Source organism: Panulirus ornatus, chromosome 21, assembly GCF_036320965.1.
Source record: "Panulirus ornatus isolate Po-2019 chromosome 21, ASM3632096v1, whole genome shotgun sequence".
Taxonomy (NCBI): domain Eukaryota; kingdom Metazoa; phylum Arthropoda; class Malacostraca; order Decapoda; family Palinuridae; genus Panulirus; species Panulirus ornatus.
Window position 1 is genome coordinate 31,800,535 of NC_092244.1, and position 27,046 is coordinate 31,827,580.

The window sequence follows — 27,046 nt, forward strand, 5'->3', positions numbered from 1 at the left end:
GTTAAGAGGTGATCTACTACAAGTATTCACAATGATCAAAGACTTTGATAATCTTGATCTATCAAGGTACCTAAGACTTCATTTGTCTGATTTCACTTGTAGTAATTGATACATACTTGCGGGCAAACAATTTACCTCAAATGAGTCAAAGTACTTTTGCCTTGGCAGTACTATTAACATATGGAACAATTTGTCAATCATAATGGTGAAAAGCAGTGCTAAAGATACGTTTAAGAAGAGGCAATAAATACTTCACTTCAAGTCCACAATTTTCATTATTTGTGCCTTCATAGTCAAATGACAATTTGCAGGTTATTCTCTTTGAATTACCTTAATGCCTTTTGACATGCACAACACTCAAAAGGACCCATAGGTCTATTGTTTATTGCTGTTTGAAGTCCTTTGTATTCCTTTGTATAACATAATATTTCTCAAAAATTATTACAATCAATTCTATGAACATGGTAGTTTTGTAAGAATCATAAAACAAAAAATACTCAGTGTGCAATATGTAAGTGCAAATAGTAACAAATTTCAAGTAAAGCCATACAAAACAGCTAAAAATTAATGTTTACTTTGTAACAAGTATGTATCCAGTGATGGCAAGTGTGGCTGTTTAACATAATGTACTGAATGATTATGTAATACTTATTCTTGTAATTATGTACTTGGAAATGAGCCATACTTTTTCCTATATCTGTTTTCTGCATCTATTAACATAATCTAGAATATTCTAAGAAGGAAAACATTTTCCATGAATCTTGAAACTCACACTTTTAGGCTATGGCATTTTTTTCTGTGGATATTAAAGGGTTAAACAGAACATCCTTAATCTTCACCTAAGTTGGCATCCTGAGATGCATTGCTATCTTTGAAATAGATGGCTGAAAAAAGGCTTACCTGATACATTCAATTTTCTATATGGTGAAGATGTTACATTCATTTATGCTAGATTGGCAAACAACAGCTGAAGCACTAAACCCATGCTTAAGTTCATTCATTATCAATATTTTGAACAAGCTCACTTTATAGTAAGATTACTTGCTGACTGCTTAAGCATAGCAGTGACTGGTCCAAGTGAGCAGAAGAACAGAAATATACATGCAGCAAATGATGTGTCTTTACTCCTTGAAGGCAAGCAGAAAACTGATGAATTGGGCAGCAAGGCATACACAGCATCAGCACCCTACAGTGCTTGGCTTGCATTATATCATGCCAGCTCATGTTATGATGAAAAATGGGAGTAATCTACGAGCCCGTGTTATACTGAAATAATCATATCCTATTGCACTATATTGCAACACCACTGTACCTCCCATTCCTTACCCACTCTCCTAGCTTTGTCCATTCTCACCTTATGCCATTCTACACTCAATCCCTCCAGGTATCTCTTCACACAAGCTTCTGCTCCACGCTCGCTTACTTTTGCCACTCTCTTCTCACCTACATCATTTCTTTTCTTCCAAAAGCATCTACAATTCTTCATCCTCGCCTCCACCATTTAATGATCACATGCCCCTCTAAGCACTTTCTCATCCATGAGTCTCTCTTTTGCATGCCCATGAATTAATACATAACTCAATAATGCCTGCTTACCATCTCTTCTGTGCCACATATAATCATGTAAAGATATCACTCAATTTACGTGTATTTGATTTATACATTTTAAGAATAACACACATGGTCCACTTACATCTTAATTTACAAATACTTAAGTTTGGAAAAATGCAATCATCATTGAGCAGGAAGTGCAGTGGTGTGACATTGCAAGTACTGTTGGAGAAGCGCATGCATGCATGGCATAGATATAGTCTTTAGTCATATATTGCTACAGTATTTGATGTTGCAGTATACTGAATACTGTGCATGTTTTGTCCCAAGCACCATACCACCAAAGTGTCTTTAAAGCTGTCCTGGTACCAATGGTACTAAGAAACACAAGGTTTAGAAGGTTGTGCTGAAACATTATGTAAGAGATAAACGAACAGCTGGCATTAAACATGCCCTTGGATTTACTGAATCTACTTCATGGAAGATCAAGCATAGTGCCAAGAGCAGAACATTAATCAGTGTACCTAAGATCTTGTATTCCTAAAGTTCAATTACAGAGGGAATGGAACAAACATCACATGGACTGTTCATCATCTGAACACCAACTCATTGACATTTCAAGTATGTCCTGGTTGGTTCGTGAACTTTAGGAAACACTACAATTACTATAACATCAACAGAACTGGTGAAGCTACTTCTACTAATGTTGTTGCTGCCAAAATTTCCAGGGAACCCTCAAGACCATTATCAAAGAAGGCAGTTATTCTCATAAGTAGATTTTAATGTGGACAAGACCAGATGGATGAAGTAAAAAGGATTTTGAGTGATCAGGGCCTGAACATGCAGGAGGGTGAAAGCCATGCTGAGGATCGAGAGAATTGGAATGATTTCGTATATAGGAGGTAACATACTGTCAATGGACTGAACCAAGACATATAAAATGGCCAGGGTAAACCATGGAAAAGTCTATATGGCTTGGTTGTGGATAAGGAGCTGTGGATTTTATGCTTAACATATGACAGCCAGACATTGGACGAGTGAATGCAGCCATTCTTTGTCTGTTCCCAATGCTGCCTTGTTGATGAGGGAAATGGCAATCAGGTATGAAAAAAAAAAAGATCATTTTGGAAAAGAATGCCATCAACAACATATGTATTTCATGAAGAGAAGACTGCAACAGGATTCAAAGTTTGTTATTCTCTGTATTCACTACTAGAATTCATTGCAAAGTATGTATATAACAGTATTTCTTATTTCCTGGTACTTGTGTACTGTAGTTTTCACTAGAACAATATCAAATTGTCTTATTGATAATGAAACCCCTTCATCTCATTACTTACGTTATTTGATTAACACATTTCTAATTTAAGTGACCATTCTCAAGAATGTAACAATCACATATACTATGACGGCCGTATATGTTCTTTTTCTAAACAGGGTATTCTAAATCATCATTTCTTTTTCAGTACATAACTTAAGGAGCTGTTCACAATTTCCATCCACCTCACTAAATATGCCATGCCTCTCCAATTGTTCCCTCAACTGCCAGATTACCCACTTTTGCATTCAAATCACTCATCACTAATGCCCAATCTCTTGCATCAGAACTGCTGAAACAACTCTCAGCATCTCAGCTTCTCTTCGTCATTCTACTCATAATAATGATAATGTGAGGAAAAGAGAGACCAGCCAGCCTTTAACACTTTCTGGGCTATTCCCACAGTAATTGACTGCACTCAGAATGGACGAAGTTCACAACAACTGTGGCCTGAATTTTCCTTCTGGCATCTAAAGAACCCACATTTTCCTTACCAACATGTATAGATACAAAATGTCGTCGCAAACTCTAACTCCCATGCAAAAATATCAACACTGCTCATGTATCTAGAAAAAGTGAGGAAGGAAAAAAATGTCATCCCTTCTTCTGGGTCCTCACTTTAATAAGCAATGTATATGAATAAGGTTAAGAAAAATTCATATGATGAAAACAGTCAACATATCGACAAATGCCAGGATACCATGAACATCAATACTGAACATATTAGTAGATGAAAAAAATGTCCCAGGATAGGGAGTTAAGTTAGAGGAATCACATACTAGGACAGCTGGGTACACATTTGAATTAAAAAATTGCAGCATAAGGTTTTAAAAGACTAAGAGGTATGCTAAAAAATTTTAAAAGGATGGAGTTGTTTAAATAGCTTAGAAGACTTGTTTTAGTATTTCAAATTCTGCTATAAATCTACCATTTGTGGGTTGTAACTTCAGAAATCACCATCCCAAGATGGTTGAAGGAGCTGAACCAGTAATACTTTTGTTCAGAATTATGAAACAAAAGATTGAATGAGATGGTTTTTATTTGAAAATACTTGTTTTAGTATTTCAAATTCTGCTACAAATCTACCATTTGTGGGTTGTAACTTCAGAAATCCACCATCCCATGATGGATAAAGCAGCTAAACCAGTAATAATTTTGTTCAGAATTATGAAACAAAAGATTGAATGAGATGGTCTTTATTTGAAAATGCTTTGTCAATTATGGTAATATATGAAGCAATGTGCACTTAAAATAATTATATTTACAAAACTATTTAACATACATGCCCCATAATAAAGGGCAAAGTTTCATTATTTATCTAATTTGTCACATATCCTTTGAAACAGTAGTGGTTTTGAAACATTTTGCTCTGAATACATTCATATTTTTATGCAATACAACAAGAAAATATTTTCTTGGTTAAGTAATAATGAAATGAAATTAGAGGGCTAGCATTCTAAACACTAAAAAAGGGTTATTAACCAGAGACTTTCTCATGAAAAACCATTCCTGATCAGGGAATCTTAAACAGCTCAGAGTACAATTCTTAATTTTCTATCACAATGACTTCCTTTGGTAATGAACTCCTGTTGAGTGATAATCAACAAGTTATGACGTCAGTTTGTGCTAAAAGGGGATATCAAACTTGCAACTATATAATTACATTGCAAATGGGCAACTGTTGAGAAGGACTTCAAGAACAGAATAAAATAAAAAAAAAATTTAAGGCAGATATGTAGACACTCATTAATCTAAGATCATTTTTTCTTTCCAGAATAAAGAAAGAATTTTTATTCATTTGCCTCTCATTTTGGCCTGAATAACTCTTTTTGTTGGATCATGTTTATAGGTACGTACAATAGGTCCTGCCCCTGATTTCTTGAACCTCATTTCATCATATCTCTCACGATCTGCAATTTCTCTAGTTATCTGCATGTTCTTCCAAGCTGAAAACAAAAATAAAAAATAAATGGATGGGGGCAGCCAGTATGAGTGTGTACGTGTATATATGTATATGTCTGTGTATATATATGTATGTATACATTGAAATGTATAGGTATGTATATGTGCGTGTGTGGGCATTTATATATATACATGTGTATGTGGGTGGGTAGGGCCATTCTTTCCGTCACAACACCCTCCCCCCACGCGCGCGTGCGAGGTTGCGCTAGGAAAAGACAATAAAGGCCACAGTCGTTCACACTCAGTCTCTAGCTGTCATGAGTAATGCATCGAAACCACGGCTCCCTTTCCACATCCAGGCTTCACAAAACTTCCCATGGTTTACCCCAGACGCTTCACATGCCCTGGTTCAATCTATTGACAGCACACCGACCCCAGTATACCACACTGTTCCAATCCACTCTATCCCTTGCACGCCTTTCACCCTCCTGCATGTTCAGGCCCCGATCACTCAAAATCTTTTTCAATCCATCTTTCCACCTTCAATTTGGTCTACCACTTCTCCTCGTTCCTTCCACCTCTGACACATATAGCCTCTTTGTCAATCTTTCCTCACTCATTCTCTCCATGTGACCAAACCATTTCAAAACACCCTCTTCTGCTCTCTCAACCACACTCTTTTCATTACCACACATCTCTCTCACCATTTCATTACATACTCAATCAAACCACCTCACACCACATATTGTCCTCAAACATTTCATTTCCCTCCTCCACACAATCCTATCTATAGCCCGCCACACATGAAATAGCTACCATAACAAATACCCGTTTGTGTTCCATAGCCCAACAAGGACACAGCAGTGGTAAGAATGCTGAAAAGATAAATCACACTCAGAAAATACATTACTCTGTTCATCATCTAAACTTAATGACATAATAACCATCTGGCATTCAACAAGGGGTAGACTATATATCCTATTTTCAGTTGCAGTGATTCCAGTGTTTGCTGAATATGAAAAATGGGCAGAGGGATTCTTGGTGATAATGGAGCACCTACACATGCAGGATAACAAAAAATTCAAAACACTTAACTAAACTTTATGCAGCAGAAAATATTCAATTTCCTCAACTCTTATTTACAGTGGTAAGCACCATGGTCTACAGATTACTGTGTGTTTGTGTGTGTGTGTGTGTGTGTGTGTGTGTGTGTGTGTGTGTGTGTGTCTATGTGTGTGTCTGTGTGTGTGTGTGTATTATAAGTACTATACATTAAGGGAAATATATACATTTCAAGAGAACATATAAAACAGCATTTCATATATCACCAATGGACTTCAGATTCAAATGAAGAAAAAAGAAAAAGTTGAGATAAGGAGGAGGGACAGAAAAGGATGGGGAGGGGAATGGAAAAGTTGAAAAGAAGAGAAGGAAGAGGGAAGGAAAGATACATGGGGTCAGTTATGGGGAGGGAAAGGAAAAAGAAAAAAGTATGCACATACTAAGATAAATGAGAACAATTCCAAAATATGTATGAAATCTTTTATTCACAACACTGGATGCCATATGGTGCTTTATTGGGAGAGAATGTTCACCCCAAAGTATGTTATGACCAATATCACAACGGCAGATCAGAGATGAATGTAAATATATGCCTCCATACATCTAGCTAAATAAAAAAGGGAGTGGTATGGAAAGATCAAGGAAGGGAAAGATGAATTTTTAAGAAGCAAAGAATAAGGTAGATGAGAAGAATGGGACTAAGGAGGAAAAGATGGAGAAAAGTGAATCACAAAAGACAGGTTGAAAGAAGGATGCAAAATGTGGGGGATGTTGGAGGGATAGTAACATGAAGAGTGAGGAGGGATGAAGTAAAGGAGAAAGAAAAGGAAGGTAATGTGTTTATACAATGAGAGAGAATGATGTGCGATGTTGGGTGCTAGTGACAATGAAGTTATGAGGAAAGGAGAGAAGAAAGTTAGTGAGAGGAGAGAAAGGGGAAACAAAAGGCTTGAAATGGATGGAAAAAGCAAAGGTGGAACTGAAAAGGGGGAGGAAAATGATATCAGAGAGGGTTATGTACAGAAAGAGAAGTGTTAGCTACAAAAGGGAAATGATAACAAGAATGGAAAACTGAAAAGAGGAAGGGGATGGGAGTGCAGAGGAAACTGGAGAGAGGGGGATGTGAGGAAGAAAGAATGGCTTAGGAGAAAAGAAGAGGTATGCAAAGAGGGAGAGAAAGGATGAAGGAGGGAAGAAGAAAATTAAAATTGTGTAGGTGGAGAGAAAAGTGGCAAAACAAAAGCAATAAGATGGAAGGAGATGGGGAAAAGAGCATTCAAACTGTGGAAGGGGACAGGAAGATAAGAAAGAGAAAAAACATGGGGAATTACAGAAAGGACAGTGAAAAGAGAAGGGAGGAGGGAAAAATATGGAGATAAAGGGCAGCTGAGGATGTCAAGGATAATGATCAGATATGAGAGAGAGAGGAAGACAAAAATGAAGTGAAGAACGAGTGGTACACAGATTAATGAAAATATGAAAGGAAGAAAAGTGATGGAGCAAAGGAGGCAGCAAGGCTGCAAACTGGGAAGGAAAAAGAAGGAAAAGAAAGATATGCTAAGAAAAGATGAAAGATATGGAACTGAAGAATGACATAAGGAAGGGAGGGGTAGGTATAGAAATACAACTAAAGAAGAGAGTAACAGAATCACAGGAGGGAGATGGAAATTCAGAGATTCTCCTACTTACTCTTAATCTCTCTCTCTCTCTCTCTCTCTCTCTCTCTCTCTCTCTCTCTCTCTCTCTCTCTCTCTATCTATCTTACTACATCTCCTCACTTCACCCTATCTCAACCACTTTTCCCTTCCTTCCTTCCATCTCATTTCCTTTCACTTACTTCCCCTATTCCTTCCACATTTTCCATCTTTTAATCTATAACTTACACTCCTTGAAACTGCCAACAACTCCTTTCTTCTGTTGGGGAAGTGTCTCAGGTTTGTGGGTGATCATTGCATCAATTTTGAAGTAGTTTCTAATGGCAGGAATCCGGAGGAATCCCACTTGTACTAATGAGTACAAGTTCGTGGAGACCCAATAGCACAACACAGCCTGAAAGGAACTTACCTTTAGAAGTTATACTGTAATTTTCTATGCAAACAACTGTGCTTTGTATTCTTCCTCATGTGAAACTAATCGTCTACAACCAGCTAAAATTGAAAAATTGGCTCACACATCCTTTTCCTTCCTATAGTCCTCTTTGTTTTTCATGTATGGGGGTCCTATCATCTTTTCATATAATCACAATTTCATCACACATGATATATGCCAGTGTGACATATCAAATGTATACCACAGTTATCGATTTCCATTAAAATCATAAAATAAAACAAACACTGTTTACCTCCATTCTTATATGGCACATGTTCATTTATCTATGCAGGCACAACCAAGCTCCATATCTATTCAACTGTCTCACTTTTCCTCTACAATGTCCCTTCCACCACTATATCATCAATGACTGACTTTCTGTTTATTTGGACTTCACTTCCTTATCAATCTTTATATAATCAGCTCTTTTACATCTATCATACTTTTTTAACCTTTGGTATCTCAAATCTCTTATCCAATATTCCAAAAATTGGTATCTTCCAAAATCCAGCACTTGTAGGAATACTTGCACTCATGAGAAACATGAGTACTTCAACTTTTAGTAATCACCTATCGTTACCTTAGTCTGCAATGCTTTTCCTGTTTGTACAAGTTTAATTAAAAGGCTAATAAAACTCCATAAACCAAAACTTATTTGATCCATAAAAAATTCCACTTAATGCTCAGAAAATGCCACTTGAATTTACTACTTTGTCTTTTGCAGTCTGCCTAAGCATATGCTAGGTACCAGTCCATTGGTCAGTTTGAATACATGGTGGTTATATCTATTTCTCATTTTTTCCAAATTTTGCCCTTGTAATGGCATTTAACAAGCATCCAAGATTCAACAAAGCATGGAAGTGCTAATTATAAAAAAATACCTTTCACTTGCATTTCTGCAGAAAGTGGAGATCTTACAGAGGTCAGAGAAGGTGCATGAATGAAACCAATAATCATAATATCATTTTGCACTGTATGGGAAGGGAGTTTTACACTAATGGGACCCCATCTCTTGATCATTCTCTGTCACCTTAACCTCTTTAAATGTCCCATCCATAAACATAATTAACAACCATGGCAACATCTTTTATTTTTTGGTGCAGACCCACCTTCAACGAGAACCACTAACCCTCCTATTTTTCTACGTGCATACATGCCTTGCTTTCAAGGAAAACTTCTTTCTACATTTAGTTACATTCCATACACCACACATATTCATAGCATCTTCCTGAAGGCTTCTCTTTCAACTCTAATAAATGCTTTCTTCAGACCCTTTCATGCAAAATACAATTCACAGTCTTTCTCAAAGTATTTATCACATTAATTCTTCAAAACAAACACCTGGTCCACAAATCCTCTACCTCTTATGGGGTAACACTGATCCTCCTCAGTTACATGTTTTGTGCATGCTACCTTCCTCTCCATGACCACTCTCTCCTACACTTTGGCAAGTACACTAAAGAGACTTTTACCTTTGCAATTCAAACAATCACTTTTATCCCCCTTTCTTATTTTTTTTTTTTTTTTTTTTTTTTTTTATACTTTGTCGCTGTCTCCCGCGTTTGCGAGGTAGCGCAAGGAAACAGACGAAAGAAATGGCCCAACCCCCCCCCCCATACACATGTACATACACACGTCCACACACGCAAATATACATACCTACACAGCTTTCCATGGTTTACCCCAGACGCTTCACATGCCTTGATTCAATCCACTGACAGCACGTCAAACCCTGTATACCACATCGCTCCAATTCACTCTATTCCTTGCCCTCCTTTCACCCTCCTGCTTCAGGCCCCGATCACACAAAATCTTTTTCACTCCATCTTTCCACCTCCAATTTGGTCTCCCTCTTCTCCTCGTTCCCTCCACCTCCGACACATATATCCTCTTGGTCAATCTTTCCTCACTCATTCTCTCCATGTGCCCAAACCATTTCAAAACACCCTCTTCTGCTCTCTCAACCACGCTCTTTTTATTTCCACACATCTCTCTTACCCTTACGTTACTTACTCGATCAAACCACCTCACACCACACATTGTCCTCAAACATCTCATTTCCAGCACATCCATCCTCCTGCGCACAACTCTATCCATAGCCCACGCCTCGCAACCATACAACATTGTTGGAACCACTATTCCTTCAAACATACCCATTTTTGCTTTCCGAGATAATGTTCTCGACTTCCACACATTTTTCAAGGCTCCCAAAATTTTCGCCCCCTCCCCCACCCTATGATCCACTTCCGCTTCCATGGTTCCATCCGCTGACAGATCCACTCCCAGATATCTAAAACACTTCACTTCCTCCAGTTTTTCTCCATTCAAACTCACCTCCCAATTGACTTGACCCTCAACCCTACTGTACCTAATAACCTTGCTCTTATTCACATTTACTCTTAACTTTCTTCTTCCACACACTTTACCAAACTCAGTCACCAGCTTCTGCAGTTTCTCACATGAATCAGCCACCAGCGCTGTATCATCAGCGAACAACAACTGACTCACTTCCCAAGCTCTCTCATCCCCAACAGACTTCATACTTGCCCCTCTTTCCAGGACTCTTGCATTTACCTCCCTAACAACCCCATCCATAAACAAATTAAACAACCATGGAGACATCACACACCCCTGCCGCAAACCTACATTCACTGAGAACCAATCACTTTCCTCTCTTCCTACACGTACACATGCCTTACATCCTCGATAAAAACTTTTCACTGCTTCTAACAACTTGCCTCCCACACCAAATATTCTTAATACCTTCCACAGAGCATCTCTATCAACTCTATCATATGCCTTCTCCAGATCCATAAATGCTACATACAAATCCATTTGCTTTTCTAAGTATTTCTCACATACATTCTTCAAAGCAAACACCTGATCCACACATCCTCTACCACTTCTGAAACCGCACTGTATAAAGGAATTATACATGCATTCTGCCAATCATCAGGCACCTCACCTTGAGCCATGTACCACTGCAAAGCCTGGCTAACTAATCAAAAATACGGTCATCCCTTTAAATGGGAAACTCAGCTGCGATCCCATGCACCCAGGCAGATAAGAAAAAGTATCAATTATCCATTAAAAAAAATGTAAACAACCTTCTAAATTATTCTTTCAAAACTAAAAGTTGCATATTCTATATCTGGCAGTAGTATTCCTTAAAATTCATATTCAGTAAACAAACAAACATTTGCAAAAGCAAGAAATACAACAAAAAGGGTTCTTCAGTAAAGGGCAAAATATTAGATTAACTTAGTCAAAATAAAGCCAAAAACAACATGTATATCTTTATACAAATAATCTGTGTCCCATATGTGCAACTTTAAAGCAATAAAGTTAACTCGAAAACAAGGAAAATTAGAGGCCATGTCCAACATATAATTAGCAAAAACCTAGTGTAGCATACACCTAGCAGCATGCACAATATGTAGTAGTTGTTTCAAAGCTGTTCAGATATTTCCAAATAACACAGAAGAGGGAAACTCTTTTTGGTAGCTATGGAGAAATTCAAACCTCGCAGTCTCAGGGTATATGCGCATATTTGGATATATCCAACAGAGGCAATGGTGGGCAAATGGAGAAGTGGTAACAAGTTGCGATGAATGAGGAGGAGATAGATCGCACATTTTTTCATATCTATTTAAGGATTGTTTCATGTCCTTGATGATAGGATGGCAGATGCTAGGTGTTTGGGTTGGGGAGGTATGCACAATAAGAGAGTTAAAGAAAATGGTTTCGTGAAGGAAGTAAAAGTGAAGAAAAGTTTGAATGAGATGAGACGAAATGTGGCAAGGCATCTGAACTGGATGATGTAGCAGATGAATTTCTTAAGAAATGGGGTAACTTTGTGTTACTGACTGGTTAATTAGATTTTCAGTGTACCTTTGGATCATGGTAAGATGCCCAAGGATCAGCTGAATGCATGTACAGTGTCATGTTTAATGGCAAAGGTTAAGATAGTGAGTGTTCAAACTACAAAGGATTGTTGAGTGTATGTGATAAGATGTATGGGAGACTGGTGACTGGGAGGGTGAAGGCACAGAGCATTAGACTGGGGAGGAACAATGTGGTTCCAGAAATGGTAAACAATCTGTGGATCAGGTGCCTGCTTTAAAGAATGCGAGTTAGAAATACTTTGAAAAACAGGAGGATTTGCATGTGGCATTTATGAATCTTAAAGGAGCATATGATAGGGTTAATAGAGATGCTTTGTGGAAGGTCTTGAAAATATATGGTATGGGAGGAAAGCTACAAGACAATTAGCGGTTCCCAGTGAAGGCTGGTTTATGGCAAGGGTGTGTGATGTCAACATGGCTACTTACTTTGTTTATGGATGGGGTAGTAAGGGATGTAAATGCAAGAGTCTTTGGAGGAGGAGTGAGCATGCAGTCTATAGGTGAGCGAGCCTGGGAAGTGAGTCAGGTGTTGTTTGTTAATGACTCAGCACTGGTAACAGATCTGAGTGAGAAACTGCAGAAGTTGATGACTTAGTCTGGAATAGTGTGTAAAAAGAGGAAGTTGAGAGTAAATGTGAATACAAGCAAAAAAGTATGATTATGAGGTTTAGCATGGAAAAGAGGTATGTTATTTGAGGTGTGAGCTTGAATAGAGAAGTTTGGAGGCAGTGAAGTGCTTTTGATGCCTAGGAGAGGACACAGCAACGTATGGAATCATGAAAGTGGAAGTAAGTCTTAGTGTGGATGAGGAGATTAAGGTTCAGGGAGCATTGAGGAGCATATGGGAAGAGAGGTCTTTATCTATGAAGGCAAAAGTGAGTATGTTTAAAGGTACATTAGTTCCAAGGATGCTGTACAAATGTAAGGCATGGGCTATAGACGAAGATGTGTGGAGGAAGGTGGTGTGTTGGAATTTATATGTTTGAGGATATATGGTATGAGAACATTTAATCTAGCAAGTAATAAAAATGTAAGAGAGAGGTATGATAAAACAAAAGAGTGTGGTTGAGAGAGCTGAAGAGGATGTATTGAAATGCTTTTTTGAGTGAGTGGGTTCTGAACATGCAAGAGGGTGAAAGGAACAAATGGAATAGAGAACTGGAGTGATGTGATATATAAGGGTCGGAATGCTATCACTGGACTGAACCAGGGCATGTAAAGCAGCAAGGGAAAACCACGGAAAGGTCTGTGGGACTTGGTTGTGGATGGGGGCCTGTGGTTTCAAAGCAATACACATGACAGCTAAAGAATGGATGTGAGGGAATGCAGCCTTTTTTCATCTGTTCCTGGCACTAACATAGGAAGTGGAAACAAGTGTAGAAAAATGCAACAGCTGCAGTGTAAGGATTAACCTTGATCACATTCTCCAAAGGATTTAATAACTAGTTGGTTTGATTTAATTATATATATATAATCACTACAGGTGCTTGGGATATAAACAACTTATGAAATGTTCTTACCTTGTTTTGTGATTATGATGTAAACCTGAGACATAATGCTAGATCCCATGTGGAGTCATGTAAATCCTAACATATGCTAAACCCCAAGTGAAAAAGACTCCATTCTTAAATTCCCTCTGGGAACTTCCATGAAATGGGCAACCAAAGCAAAGTCTCTCCACTTATCCCTGTTCTTTCATGCCTCCCTCACATACACCATTCCACGTATTCTTCCATCATTTCTCTCTCGCCAGTATTCTTCCACTCTATTTCCCCATATTACAGGTGGTCTTCCTCTCACACCAATCCCATTAACTGTACTATCATACACTCTCCTTGTAACCTTCCAGTCTTGCATTCTTTCTACAGGCATAAACCACCTCAAAGTATTATGTTTCACCCACTCTACCACTCCACAATTCACTCCCTTTGCATTCCTAGCCATATCACATCTCTCTTACACATTCATTTCTTCTTTATTTCATGTATGCATCCTACATGCTCCTCTCCAATAGCTCAATTCCACAGCCTGGATTATTGACCCCTCTGACTCATTCCATGTCCATGTTTTGGCTGCATAGATCAGAGTTGGGAGGACAATGCTGTCCCCTAATCCTCTCTTCCCTCCCATACTTACACCTCTACCCTTCATTATTCTATGAAAGAGACCCAACGACTCTTCTACACAGTAATACTCCCTCCCTTACCTATCCTTCCATACCATCAAACTTACTCAAGATAGCTCCTAAATATGTGTCAAATTCTCTCACCTCTTCCACTCTTTCTCCCTAAAACAAAGTTTAGGTCATTTTCTTCTTTCAATCTATATGGTTTTGGAAAATCTAAACTTTCACTCTGTCTCCATTTCTCCATTTAAACACCATTACTTTACTTTTACTTGCATTTGCCTTCAATCACCTACAATTGCATACAAAATAAAAGACATTTACAACCTTCTGCAACTAACTATTCACTCTCAGCAAATAACACAGTATCATGTGCAATCAGGCTTGCTGCAAGCCTCCATACCTCAATGCCATATTCTATCTCTGCACTCCCTTTCCTTGTTTTGCTTTCATCTCTCTCATCACACCATCCATATATCTATATATTTATATACAAATATTTCCAGCTGGGGCTGGAAATCCTCCCCTCTCGTTTTTTTTTTTCTTTTTAATTTTCCAAAAGAAGGAACAGAGAAGGGGGCCAGGTGAGGATATTCCCTCAAAGGCCCAGTCCTCTGTTCTTAACGCTACCTCGCTATCGCGGGAAATGGCGAATAGTATGAAAGAAAAAAAGAAATCCTTCCCTCTCGTTTTTTTTTAATTTTCCAAAAGAAGGAACAGAGAAGGGGGCCAGGTGAGGATATATCCTCAGAGGCCCAGTCCTCTGTCCTTAACGCTACCTTGCTAACGCGGGAAATAGCAAATAGTTTGAATGAAAGAAAAGAATATATATATATATATATATATATATATATATATATATATATGTGTACGTGTAGGAAGAGAGGAAAGTGATTGGTTCTCAGTGAATGTAGGTTTGTGGCAGGGGTGTGTGATGTCTCCATGGTTGTTTAATTTGTTTATGGATGGGGTTGTTAGGGAGGTAAATGCAAGAGTTTTGGAAAGAGGGGCAAGTATGAAGTCTGTTGGGGATGAGAGAGCTTGGGAAGTGAGTCAGTTGTTGTTCGCTGATGATACAGCGCTGGTGGCGGATTCATGTGAGAAACTGCAGAAGCTGGTGACGGAGTTTGGTAAAGTGTGTGGAAGAAGAAAGTTAAGAGTAAATGTCAATAAGAGCAAGGTTATTAGGTACAGTAGGGTTGAGGGTCAAGTCAATTGGGAGGTGAGTTTGAATGGTGAGAGGCTGGAGGAAGTGAAGTGTTTTAGATATCTGGGAGTGGATCTGTCAGCGGATGGAACCATGGAAGCGGAAGTGGATCATAGGGTGGGGGAGGGGGCGAAAATTCTGGGAGCCTTGAAAAATGTGTGGAAGTCGAGAACATTATCCCGGAAAGCAAAAATGGGTATGTTTGAAGGAATAGTAGTTCCAACAATGTTGTATGGTTGCGAGGCGTGGGCTATGGATAGAGTTGTGCGTAGGAGGATGGATGTGCTGGAAATGAGATGTTTGAGGACAATGTGTGGTGTGAGGTGGTTTGATCGAGTAAGTAACGTAAGGGTAAGAGAGATGTGTGGAAATAAAAAGAGCGTGGTTGAGAGAGCAGAAGAGGGTGTTTTGAAGTGGTTTGGGCACATGGAGAGAATGAGTGAGGAAAGATTGACCAAGAGGATATATGTGTCGGAGGTGGAGGGAACGAGGAGAAGAGGGAGACCAAATTGGAGGTGGAAAGATGGAGTGAAAAGGATTTTGTGTGATCGGGGCCTGAACATGCAGGAGGGTGAAAGGAGGGCAAGGAATAGAGTGAATTGGAGCGATGTGGTATACAGGGGTTGACGTGCTGTCAGTGGATTGAATCAAGGCATGTGAAGCGTCTGGGGTAAACCATGGAAAGCTGTGTAGGTATGTATATTTGCGTGTGTGGACGTGTGTATGTACATGTGTATGGGGGGGGTTGGGCCATTTCTTTCGTCTGTTTCCTTGCGCTACCTCGCAAACGCGGGAGACAGCGACAAAGTATAAAAAAAAAAAAAAAAAAAAAAAAAATATATATATATATATATATATATACATATATATATATATATATATATATATATATTTATTTCTCCAAAGGAGACAGCGACAAAGCAAAAAAAAAAAAAAAAAAAAAAAAAAAATATTTATTTATTTTTATTATACTTTGTCGCTGTCTCCCGCGTTTGCGAGGTAGCGCAAGGAAACAGACGAAAGAAATGGCCCAACCCACCCCCATACACATGTATATACATACGTCCACACACGCAAATATACATACCTACACAGCTTTCCATGGTTTACCCCAGACGCTTCACATGCCTTGATTCAATCCACTGACAGCATGTCAACCCCGGTATACCACATCGCTCCAATTCACTCTATTCCTTGCCCTCCTTTCACCCTCCTGCATGTTCAGGCCCCGATCACACAAAATCTTTTTCACTCCATCTTTCCACCTCCAATTTGGTCTCCCTCTTCTCCTCGTTCCCTCCACCTCCGACACATATATCCTCTTGGTCAATCTTTCCTCACTCATTCTCTCCATGTGCCCAAACTATTTCAAAATACCCTCTTCTGCTCTCTCAAACACGCTCTTTTTATTTCCACACATCTCTCTACCCTTACGTTACTTACTCGATCAAACCACCTCACACCACATATTGTCCTCAAACATCTCATTTCAGCACATCCATCCTCCTGCGCACAACTCTATCCATAGCCCACGCCTCGCAACCATACAACATTGTTGGAACCACTATTCCTTCAAACATACCCATTTTTGCTTTCACAAAATTTAAAACAACCAGCAAAAAACATATATACCATGCCAAATTACACTGTCTCCCTTTATTCATTCCCATCGCCACCTCGCCACACATGGAATACCATCCCCCTCCCCCCTCATGTGTGCGAGGTAGCACTAGGAAAAGACAGCAAAGGTGAGAACAAAGGATGTAAGGGGAGTGGGGAAGGAATGGAATGTATTTAGGGAAGCAGTGATGGCTTGTGCAAACGATGCTTGTGGCATGAGAAGAGTGGGAGGTGGGCAGACCAGAGAGGGTAGTGAGTGGTGGGATGATGAAGTAAGATTATTAGTGAAAGAGAAGAGAGAGGCATTTGGACAATTTTTGCAGGGAAATAATGCAAATGACTGGGAGATGCATAAAAGAAAGAGGCAGGAGGTCAAGAGAAAGGTGCAAGAGGTGAAAAAGAGGGCAAATGAGAGTTGGTATGAGAGAGTACCATTAAATTTTAGGGAGAATAAAAAGATGTTTTGGAAAGAGGTAAATGGGGTGCGTAAGACAAGGGAGCAAATGGGAACATCAGTGAAGGGGGCTAATGGGAAGGTGATAACAAGTAGTGGTGATGTGAGAAGGAGATGGAGTGAGTATTTTGAAGGTCTGTTGGATGTGTTTGATGATAGAGTGGCAGATATAGGGTGTTTTGGTCAAGGTGGTGTGCAAAGTGAGAGGGTTAGAGAGAATGATTTGGTAAACAGACAAGAGGTTGTAAAAGCTTTGCAGAAGATGAAAGACGGAAAGGCAGCGGGTTTGGATGGTATTGCAGTGGAATTTATTAAAAAAGGGGGTGACTGTACTGTTGACTGTTTGGTAAGGTTATTTAATGTATGTATGACTCATGGTGAGGTGCCTGAGGATTGGCGGAATGCGTGCATAGTGCTAATGTACAAAGGCAAAGGGGATAAAAGTGAGAGCTCAAATTACAGAGGTATAAGTTTGTTGAGTATTCCTGGGAAATTGTATGGGAGGGTATTGACTGAGAGGGTGAAGGCATGTGCAGAGCATCAGATTGGGGAAGAGCAGTGTGGTTTCAGAAGTGGTAGAGGATATGTGGATCAGGTGTTTGCTTTGAAGAATGTATGTGAGAAATACTTAGAAAAGCAAATGGATTTGTATGTAGCATTTATGGATCTGGAGAAGGCTTATGATAGAGTTGACAGAGATGCTCTGTGGAAGGCATTAAGAATATATGGTGTGGGAGGCAAGTTGTTAGAAGCATTGAAAAGTTTTTATCAAGGATGTAAGGCATGTGTATGTGTAGGAAGAGAGGAAAGTGACTGGTTCTCAGTGAATGTAGGTTTGCGGCAAGGGTGTGTGATGTCTCCATGGTTGTTTAATTTGTTCATGGATGGGGATGTTCGGTGGTGGCTGATTCAGGTGAGAAACTGCAGAAGCTGGTGAATGAGTTTGGTAAAGTGTGTGAAAGAAGAAAGCTGAGAGTAAATGTGAATAAGAGCAAGGCTATTAGGTACAGTAGGTTTGAGGGACAAGTCAATTGGGAGGTAAGTTTGAATGGAGAAAAACTGGAGGAAGTAAAGTGTTTTAGATATCTGGGAGTGGATTTGGCAGCGGATGATACCACGAAAGCGGAGGTGAGTCACAGGGTGGGGGAGGGGGTAAAGGTTCTGTGAGCATTGAAGAGTGTGTGGAAAGCAAGAACGTTATCTTGGTGAGCAAAAATGGGTATGTCTGAAGGAATATTGGTTCCAACAATGTTATATGGTTGCAAGGCGTGGGCTATAGATAGGGTTGTGCGGAGGAAGGTGGATGTGTTGGAAATGAGATGTTTGAGGACACTATGTGGTGTGAGGTGGTTTGATCAAATAAGTAATAAAAGGGTAAGAGAGATGTGTGGTAATAAAAAGAGTGTGGTTGAGAGAGCAGAAGAGGGTGTATTGAAATGGTTTGGTCACATGGAGAGAATGAGTGAGGAAAGATTGACAAAGAGGATATATAAGCCTCACAGCCATATAACATTGTTGGAACCACTATTCCTTCAAACATACCCATTTTTGCTCTCCGAGATAACGTTCTCGCCTTCCATACATTCTTCAGTGCTCCCAGAACCTTCACACCCTCCCTAATCCTGTGACTCACTTCTGCTTCCATGGTTCCATCTGCTGCCAAATCCACTACCAGATACTTCTGTACACACTCACATATACATACACATACATATAGATATCAACATACACACATATACATACAAAGACATATACTTATAAACACACATACATATTCATACTTCCTTGCCTTCATCCATTCCTGGCACTAGCCTGCCCCACAAGAAACAGCACCGCTACCACCAGCTTCAGTGAGGCAGCACCAGGAAAATAAACAAAAAAGGCCACATTCGTTCATACTCAGTCTCTTACCCATTCTCTCTATGTATCCAAACCATTTCAGCACACCCTCTACAGCTCTCTCAATCACACTCTTTTTATTATCACGTCTCTCTCTTATTCTTTTAACCTCACACCACATATTGTTCTCAAACATTTCATTACGAACAGTTCCATCTTTGTCTGCACATCCTCATCTCCAGCCCATGCCTTGCATCCCTATAACATTGTTGGTACTACTATACCTTCAAATACAGCCATTTTTGCCCTTCCAGACAATGCCCTTTCTTTCCACACATTCATATTAATAATAATAAAAAACTTACTGCAGGAAAATTGACTGTGAATGGGAAGATAATAACTGGCATTAAACGTAGGACCCATTTCATTGCTTGCATGTTCTGTGAGCTCAGTCTAGCACTATCTGTACCAAGCTGAAAGTAAAAGGGAATGGTTATACAACCATAATAAAACTTTCAGGCCATGGGTCATATTCATGTCTGCATGACACAGAAAATACTGCAATGATTTTAAAATAGTCAGAAGTGAGATGGACTGGTGAATGATGTTTCCAATACAATATAAAGGTATAATGATTTAGGTTCTACCAGGTATCTAGAATATATTTCATTTTCTTATTACAGTGACTGATATAGCATAGGCAAAACATGCCTCAATCAAAGGCCACTTGGATGAAAGGAGAAAAGGGAGGTAAAAGGAATGCAAAAATTATTTAGGGCTCTGCAGATGTCTATAGACCTGACTCAAAGTATAAAGGTTATAGCAAAGGAAAAATATGAAAGGAGGAAAATAAATCCACAGCTTAGCTGTTATGGGAAAGAAAAAAGCAACATATGGTCAATCCTCATGTAGCATGTCTCTACACAGAAACTCTGGGAAACAGCAGCCAGATGCATGCCTTTGATCCCACGCACTGATAGCAGGGGCACATGAAAATATCTCAGGAAAGCAATGATGAAAATAACACCAGCACAACAAACAGAGGTTAACAGCATTGCAGTGAACAGAAAGGGATGGTTAACACAACCATATTCATATCAGTAAATGTACATTAGATAAGACCACACCCATATGTATAAATTTATGGCATACACATTCACACCTTAGTGTTGCCATCTCATTAAGTGGCAATCATCTTCAGATAAATGCAAGAAGGATGCTTTAAGAACCTCAGTAGGCCTCTGGCAACCATGGATGAAGAGAGAGAACGCAGGCATTATGTTGATGACCTCTCGCCCAAAGAATGGCATGAAATTCCTTTCTGAAATCAACATGATACCCATGAAATGGACAGTGATAGTGAAAATGGTAAGTGTGTCAATGATGTGTTAGAATATGATAGTGATGATAAAGTAGTAGAGCCATATTTTACTGAAAAAGAAAGTAGCAGTGAAGTTTCCTGTGTTGATAACGAGGTGCCAAGTGATCACAGCTCCTCCTCCCTCATCTCCCAGATCCTCACCAACATCTACCTACTCATCATGCCTAATACACATATATGTATTCATACACAGCTATATACATTTTTTTTTTTTTTTTTTTTTTTTTTTTATACTTTGTCGCTGTCTCCCGCGTTTGCGAGGTAGCGCAAGGAAACAGACGAAAGAAATGGCCCCCCCCCCCCCATACACATGTACATACACACGTCCAGACACGCAAATATACATACCTACACAGCTTTCCATGGTTTACCCCAGACGCTTCACATGCCTTGCTTCAATCCACTGACAGCACGTCAACCCCTGTATACCACATGACTCCAATTCACTCTATTTCTTGCCCTCCTTTCACCCTCCTGCATGTTCAGGCCCCGATCACACAAAATCTTTTTCACTCCATCTTTCCACCTCCAATTTGGTCTCCCTCTTCTCCTCGTTCCCTCCACCTCCGACACATATATCCTCTTGGTCAATCTCTCCTCACTCATTCTCTCCATGTGCCCAAACCATTTCAAAACACCCTCTTCTGCTCTCTCGACCACGCTCTTTTTATTTCCACACATCTCTCTTACCCTTACGTTACTTACTCGATCAAACCACCTCACACCACACATTGTCCTCAAACATCTCATTTCCAGCACATCCATCCTCCTGCGCACATCTCTATCCATAGCCCACGCCTCGCAACCATACAGCATTGTTGGAACCACTATTCCCTCAAACATACCCATTTTTGCTTTCCGAGATAATGTTCTCGACTTCCACACATTTTTCAAGGCTCCCAAAATTTTCGCCCCCTCCCCCACCCTATGATCCACTTCCGCTTCCATGGTTCCATCCGCTGACAGATCCACTCCCAGATATCTAAAACACTTCACTTCCTCCAGTTTTTCTCCATTCAAACTCACCTCCCAATTGACTTGACCCTCACCCCTACTGTACCTAATAACCTTGCTCTTATTCACATTTACTCTCAACTTTCTTCTTCCACACACTTTACCAAACTCAGTCACCAGCTTCTGCAGTTTCTCACATGAATCAGCCACCAGCGCTGTATCATCAGCGAACAACAATTGACTCACTTCCCAAGCTCTCTCATCCCCAACAGACTTCATACTTGCCCCTCTTTCCAGGACTCTTGCATTTACCTCCTTTACAACCCCATCCATAAACAAATTAAACAACCATGGAGACATCACACACCCCTGCCGCAAACCTACATTCACTGAGAACCAATCACTTTCCTCTCTTCCTACACGTACACATGCCTTACATCCTCGATAAAAACTTTTCAATGCTTCTAGCAACTTGCCTCCCACACCATATATTCTTAATACCTTCCACAGAGCATCTCTATCAACTCTATCATATGCCTTCTCCAGATCCATAAATGCTACATACAAATCCATTTGCTTTTCTAAGTATTTCTCACATACATTCTTCAAAGCAAACACCTGATCCACACATCCTCTACCACTTCTGAAACCGCACTGCTCTTCCCCAATCTGATGCTCTGTACATGCCTTCACCCTCTCAATCAATACCCTCCCATATAATTTACCAGGAATACTCAACAAACTTATACCTCTGTAATTTGAGCACTCACTCTTATCCCCTTTGCCTTTGTACAATGGCACTATGCACGCATTCCGCCAATCCTCAGGCACCTCACCATGAGTCATACATACATTAAATAACCTTACCAACCAGTCAACAATACAGTCACCCCCTTTCTTAATAAATTCCACTGTAATACCATCCAAACCTGCTGCCTTGCCGGCTTTCATCTTCCGCAAAGCTTTTACTACCTCTTCTCTGTTTATCAAATCATTTTCCCTAACCCTCTCACTTTGCACACCACCTCGACCAAAACACCCTATATCTGCCACTCTGTCATCAGACACATTCAACAAACCTTCAAAATACTCATTCCATCTCCTTCTCACATCACCGCTACTTGTTATCACCTCCCCATTTACGCCCTTCACTGAAGTTCCCATTTGCTCCCTTGTCTTACGCACCCTATTTACCTCCTTCCAGAACATCTTTTTATTCTCCCTAAAATTTACTGATAGTCTCTCACCCCAACTCTCATTTGCCCTTTTTTTCACCTCTTGCACCTTTCTCTTGACCTCCTGTCTCTTTCTTTTATACTTCTCCCACTCAATTGCATTTTTTCCCTGCAAAAATCGTCCAAATGCCTCTCTCTTCTCTTTCACTAATACTCTTACTTCTTCATCCCACCACTCACTACCCTTTCTAAACAGCCCACCTCCCACTCTTCTCATGCCACAAGCATCTTTTGCGCAATCCATCACTGATTCCCTAAATACATCCCATTCCTCCCCGACTCCCCTTACTTCCATTGTTCTCACCTTTTTCCATTCTGTACACAGTCTCTCCTGGTACTTCCCCACACAGGTCTCCTTCCCAAGCTCACTTACTCTCACCACCTTCTTCACCCCAACATTCACTCCTCTTTTCTGAAAACCCATACTAATCTTCACCTTAGCCTCCACAAGATAATGATCAGACATCCCTCCAGTTGCACCTCTCAGCACATTAACATCCAAAAGTCTCTCTTTCGCACGCCTGTCAATTAACACGTAATCCAATAACGCTCTCTGGCCATCTCTCCTACTTACATAAGTATACTTATGTATATCTCGCTTTTTAAACCAGGTATTCCCAATCATCAGTCCTTTTTCAGCACATAAATCTACAAGCTCTTCACCATTTCCATTTACAACACTGAACACCCCATGCATACCAATTATTCCCTCAACTGCCACATTACTCACCTTTGCATTCAAATCACCCATCACTATAACCCGGTCTCGTGCATCAAAACCGCTAACACACTCATTTAGCTGCTCCCAAAACACTTGCCTCTCATGATCTTTCTTCTCATGCCCAGGTGCATATGCACCAATAATCACCCACCTCTCTCCATCAACTTTCAATTTTACCCATATTAATCGAGAATTTACTTTCTTACATTCTATCACATACTCCCACAACTCCTGTTTCAGGAGTATTGCTACTCCTTCCCTTGCTCTTGTCCTCCCACTAACCCCTGACTTCACTCCCTATATACATATATACATAATTACATATTCATACTCGCTTGCCTTCATCCATTCCCGAAACAGCATTGCCACCCCCTGTGTCAGCAAGAAAGCACCATGAAAACAGACAAAAAAGGCCACGTTCGTTCACACACAATCTCTAGCTGTCATGTGTAATGCGCCAAACCAACAACTTCCTATCCATATCCAGGCCCCACAAACCTTTCCAAGGTTTACCCCAGACACTTCACATGCCCTGGTTGAGTCCATCAACAGCATGTTGAACCCAGTATACCACATCGTTCTAATTCACTCTATTCCTTGCACACCTTTCACCCTCCTGCATGTTCAGGCCCCAATCACTCGAAGTCCTTTTCACTCCATCCTTTCACTTCCAATTTGGTCTTCTGCCTCTAATTGTTCACTCAGCCTCTGACACATATATCCTCTCTATCAACCTATCCTCACTCATTCTCTCCATATGTAAAACATTTAAACACAACCTCTTCTACTCTCTCAACCACACTCATTTTACTAACACACACCTCTCTTACCTTAAATCACTTACTCAATCAAAGCACCTCACATCACATATTATCCTCAAACATTTCATTTCCAACACATCCGCCCTCCTCAGTACAACCCAATCTATAGCCTATGCCTTGCAACCATATAATACCCTTTTTTGCTCTCCGAGATAACGTTCTCTCCTTCTACACATTCTTCATTGCTCCAAGAACCTTCACCCCCTCCCCCACCCCATGAATCACTTCCACTTCCATGGTTCCATCCACTGCTAAGTGCACTCCAAGATATCAAAAGCACTCCACTTCCTACAATTTTTCTCCATTCAAACTTATCTCCCAATTAACTTGTCCCTCAACCCTACTGAACCTAATAATTAACCTTGCTCTTATTCACATTTACCCTCAACTTCCTCTTTTCGCACACTTCACCAAACTCAGTCACCAACCTCTGCAGTTTCTCACTCGAATCAACCACTAGAGCTGTATCATCAGCAAACAACTACTGACTCACTTCCCAGGTCCTCTCATCTCCAACAAACTGCATACTCCCCCCCTCTCTAGAAAACTCATGGGGACATCACACACCCCTCCCACAAATCAACATTTCACTGGGAACCAATCACTCTCCTCTCTTCCTTCTCATACACATGCCTTACACCCTTGGTAAAAACTTTCCACTGCTTCTAGCAACTTACCTTCCATACCATATACTTTTAAAACTTTCCACACAGCATCTCTATCAACCCTATCATATTCCTTCTCCAGATCCAAAAATGCTACATAGAAATCCATCTGCTTTTTTATGTATTTTTCAGATACATTCTTGAAAGCAAGGAAACAGCATACACCCCCCCCCCCTTTTCTTCAAAAGGTAGCACCTGGAAAAGACAAAAAAGGCCACATCATACCAGAGATGTAAGGCATATGTTTGAGTAGGAAGAGAGGAGAGTAACTGGTTCCCAGTGAATGTCAGTCTGTGGCAGGGATGTGTGATGCCCCATGGTTGTTTAATTTGTTTATGGATAGAGTGGTTAGGGAGGCAAATGCAAAGAGTTTTGGAGAGAAGGGTGAGTATACAGTCTGTTGTGGATGAGAGAGCCTGGGAAGTGAGTCAGTTGCTGCTTGCCGATGATAAAGCTCTAGTGGCTGATTCGGTGAGAAACTGCTGAGGTGCAGAGTATGAGAAGTATGTATGAGACAGCTGGAGAAAGTGCTGAAACAGTTTGGTCTTATGGAGAGGAAGAGTGAGAAAAGAACGACTGGGAGGGAATATATCTCAGAAGTGGAAGGATAAAGGAAAAGGGGAAAACCAAGGGAGAGGTGGAACATGGGAGTGAAATATGTTTGAAGGATAGGGGCCTGAACATACAGGAGGGTTTGAGGCATGTAACGATAGAGTGAACTGGAGTAATGTGGTTTAGAATGTACGACATGATGTCAAAGGGCTCAACCAAGGCACATGAAGTGGTCGGGGGAAACTACAAAAAAGATTGGGATCTAACTGTGGATTGAGAGGGTCTGTTTTTGCATCATACATGACAGCTAGAGAGTGGATGTGAGCAAATGAGACCTTTCTTCCTCTACTCCTGGTGATACCTTGCAAACAGAAAATGGTGAACATATATGACATATATACAGCATACATATACTGTAATGGCACTGTTTTGTAATTACAGATAAAGATATGAACAGAGACTTTAGGTATGTGTGACAAATCAACTTATTTGGGCAAAGTTCAGAGAAAGCTGTACTTATATGAGTATGGACATCCATTTTTCACTTGAGCATATGGATAAGGGTTGAGGGTAAGAGTGAACTGTGAGGCTGGAAGCAAATGATCCACCTAACAAGAACAGGAATAAAATTAAAGGTAAGAGAACAAAAAAAAAAAGCTTGGCTGGCAGTAATTACGATTCACTTACATATACCTTGCTTGGGAGGCTGCACTCTCTAAATCAAGAGTTAGGTGCTCAAACTGCCTAGTACATGTCATTCAGATGGTGTTAAGGGAAGAAATAATTTTCATTAAGAGGTTTCTAGACTATGGCAGATTAATTCATGCATTATTTACCTCAATTGTAGCATACATGGTGAGAGAAGTGATGACTGGAAGAAGGTAATAAGGGTCACATACAGTAAGGTCTGTAAACCAGAATAGACCCCCATCCCTAAAGCTCTCCACAGGCAGATTGGCGAGTCCTCGCAGACCAATAAACATAGAGATGAAGATGGGTGCCTGTAAAGAAAGTATGAGTAATTCCTGCTATATAAAGAATATAATGGTACCATCACAAAAATAAATTTATTCATCATAGATAAGAGGCTCCGTCTTTTCTTCTCTATCTATCCATCTCAACTTTTTTCTCCTGAATGTGTGTGCATATGCAGATTTCATTGTGCAAGTATGTAAAAATAATAATATAAAGAAATCTCTTCATACTGATTCATTGTGTTCTGCACAGTGAGGTAGGACCAGGTTTGTGATGGGAGAACTGAATGTAAGAGTAGGTTGATGTGGCAGTTGAGGGTATATGGAGGACATGTTTAAATTAAAATGATGAACAGCATGTTTAGTTGTGTGTTGAAAAGGATTGGTCACTGTTAATACCTGGTTTATAAACAGGTGCATACACAAATGCATGTAGGTAAGTGGAGTTGGGGGTCAATAGGCACTACAGGATTATAAACTAACTGACAGGCAAGCAAAGGAGAGGATGCTGAATATGAATGTGCTGAGAGGAGTAGCTGGTGGGATGACTGATCATTTCTTAGTAGAGGTAAGTGAGAAACTTTATAATGGCTTTACAAAAGAAAGAGATGACATGGGAGGGAAAACAGTGGTGTTAATGACTGAACAAGGAAAAGAGGCTTGTGTGCTAAT

The 27,046-nt window shown here is 40.0% G+C and overlaps 1 protein-coding gene across 3 annotated transcripts in view; it reads right to left on the reverse strand.

Annotated features, from left to right (window-relative positions):
- Positions 1 to 4,049: 4,049 nt before the first annotated feature.
- Positions 4,050 to 27,046, reverse strand: part of OXA1L (OXA1L mitochondrial inner membrane protein) — a 61,024-nt gene continuing 38,027 nt past the window's right edge. Inside the window, exons 7-10 of one of the 3 annotated variants that reach the window (XM_071675897.1) lie at positions 26,237 to 26,401; positions 19,437 to 19,544; positions 7,717 to 7,882; positions 4,050 to 4,815 (exon numbers count right to left, since the gene is read on the reverse strand). In XM_071675897.1, coding sequence (XP_071531998.1) covers positions 4,664 to 4,815; positions 7,717 to 7,882; positions 19,437 to 19,544; positions 26,237 to 26,401 — 591 coding nt within the window. In that variant the 3' untranslated portion in view covers positions 4,050 to 4,663. The remainder of the gene's footprint in view (positions 4,816 to 7,716; positions 7,883 to 19,436; positions 19,545 to 26,236; positions 26,402 to 27,046) is intronic. The other 2 variants (XM_071675898.1, XM_071675899.1) reach the window with 2 other exon arrangements.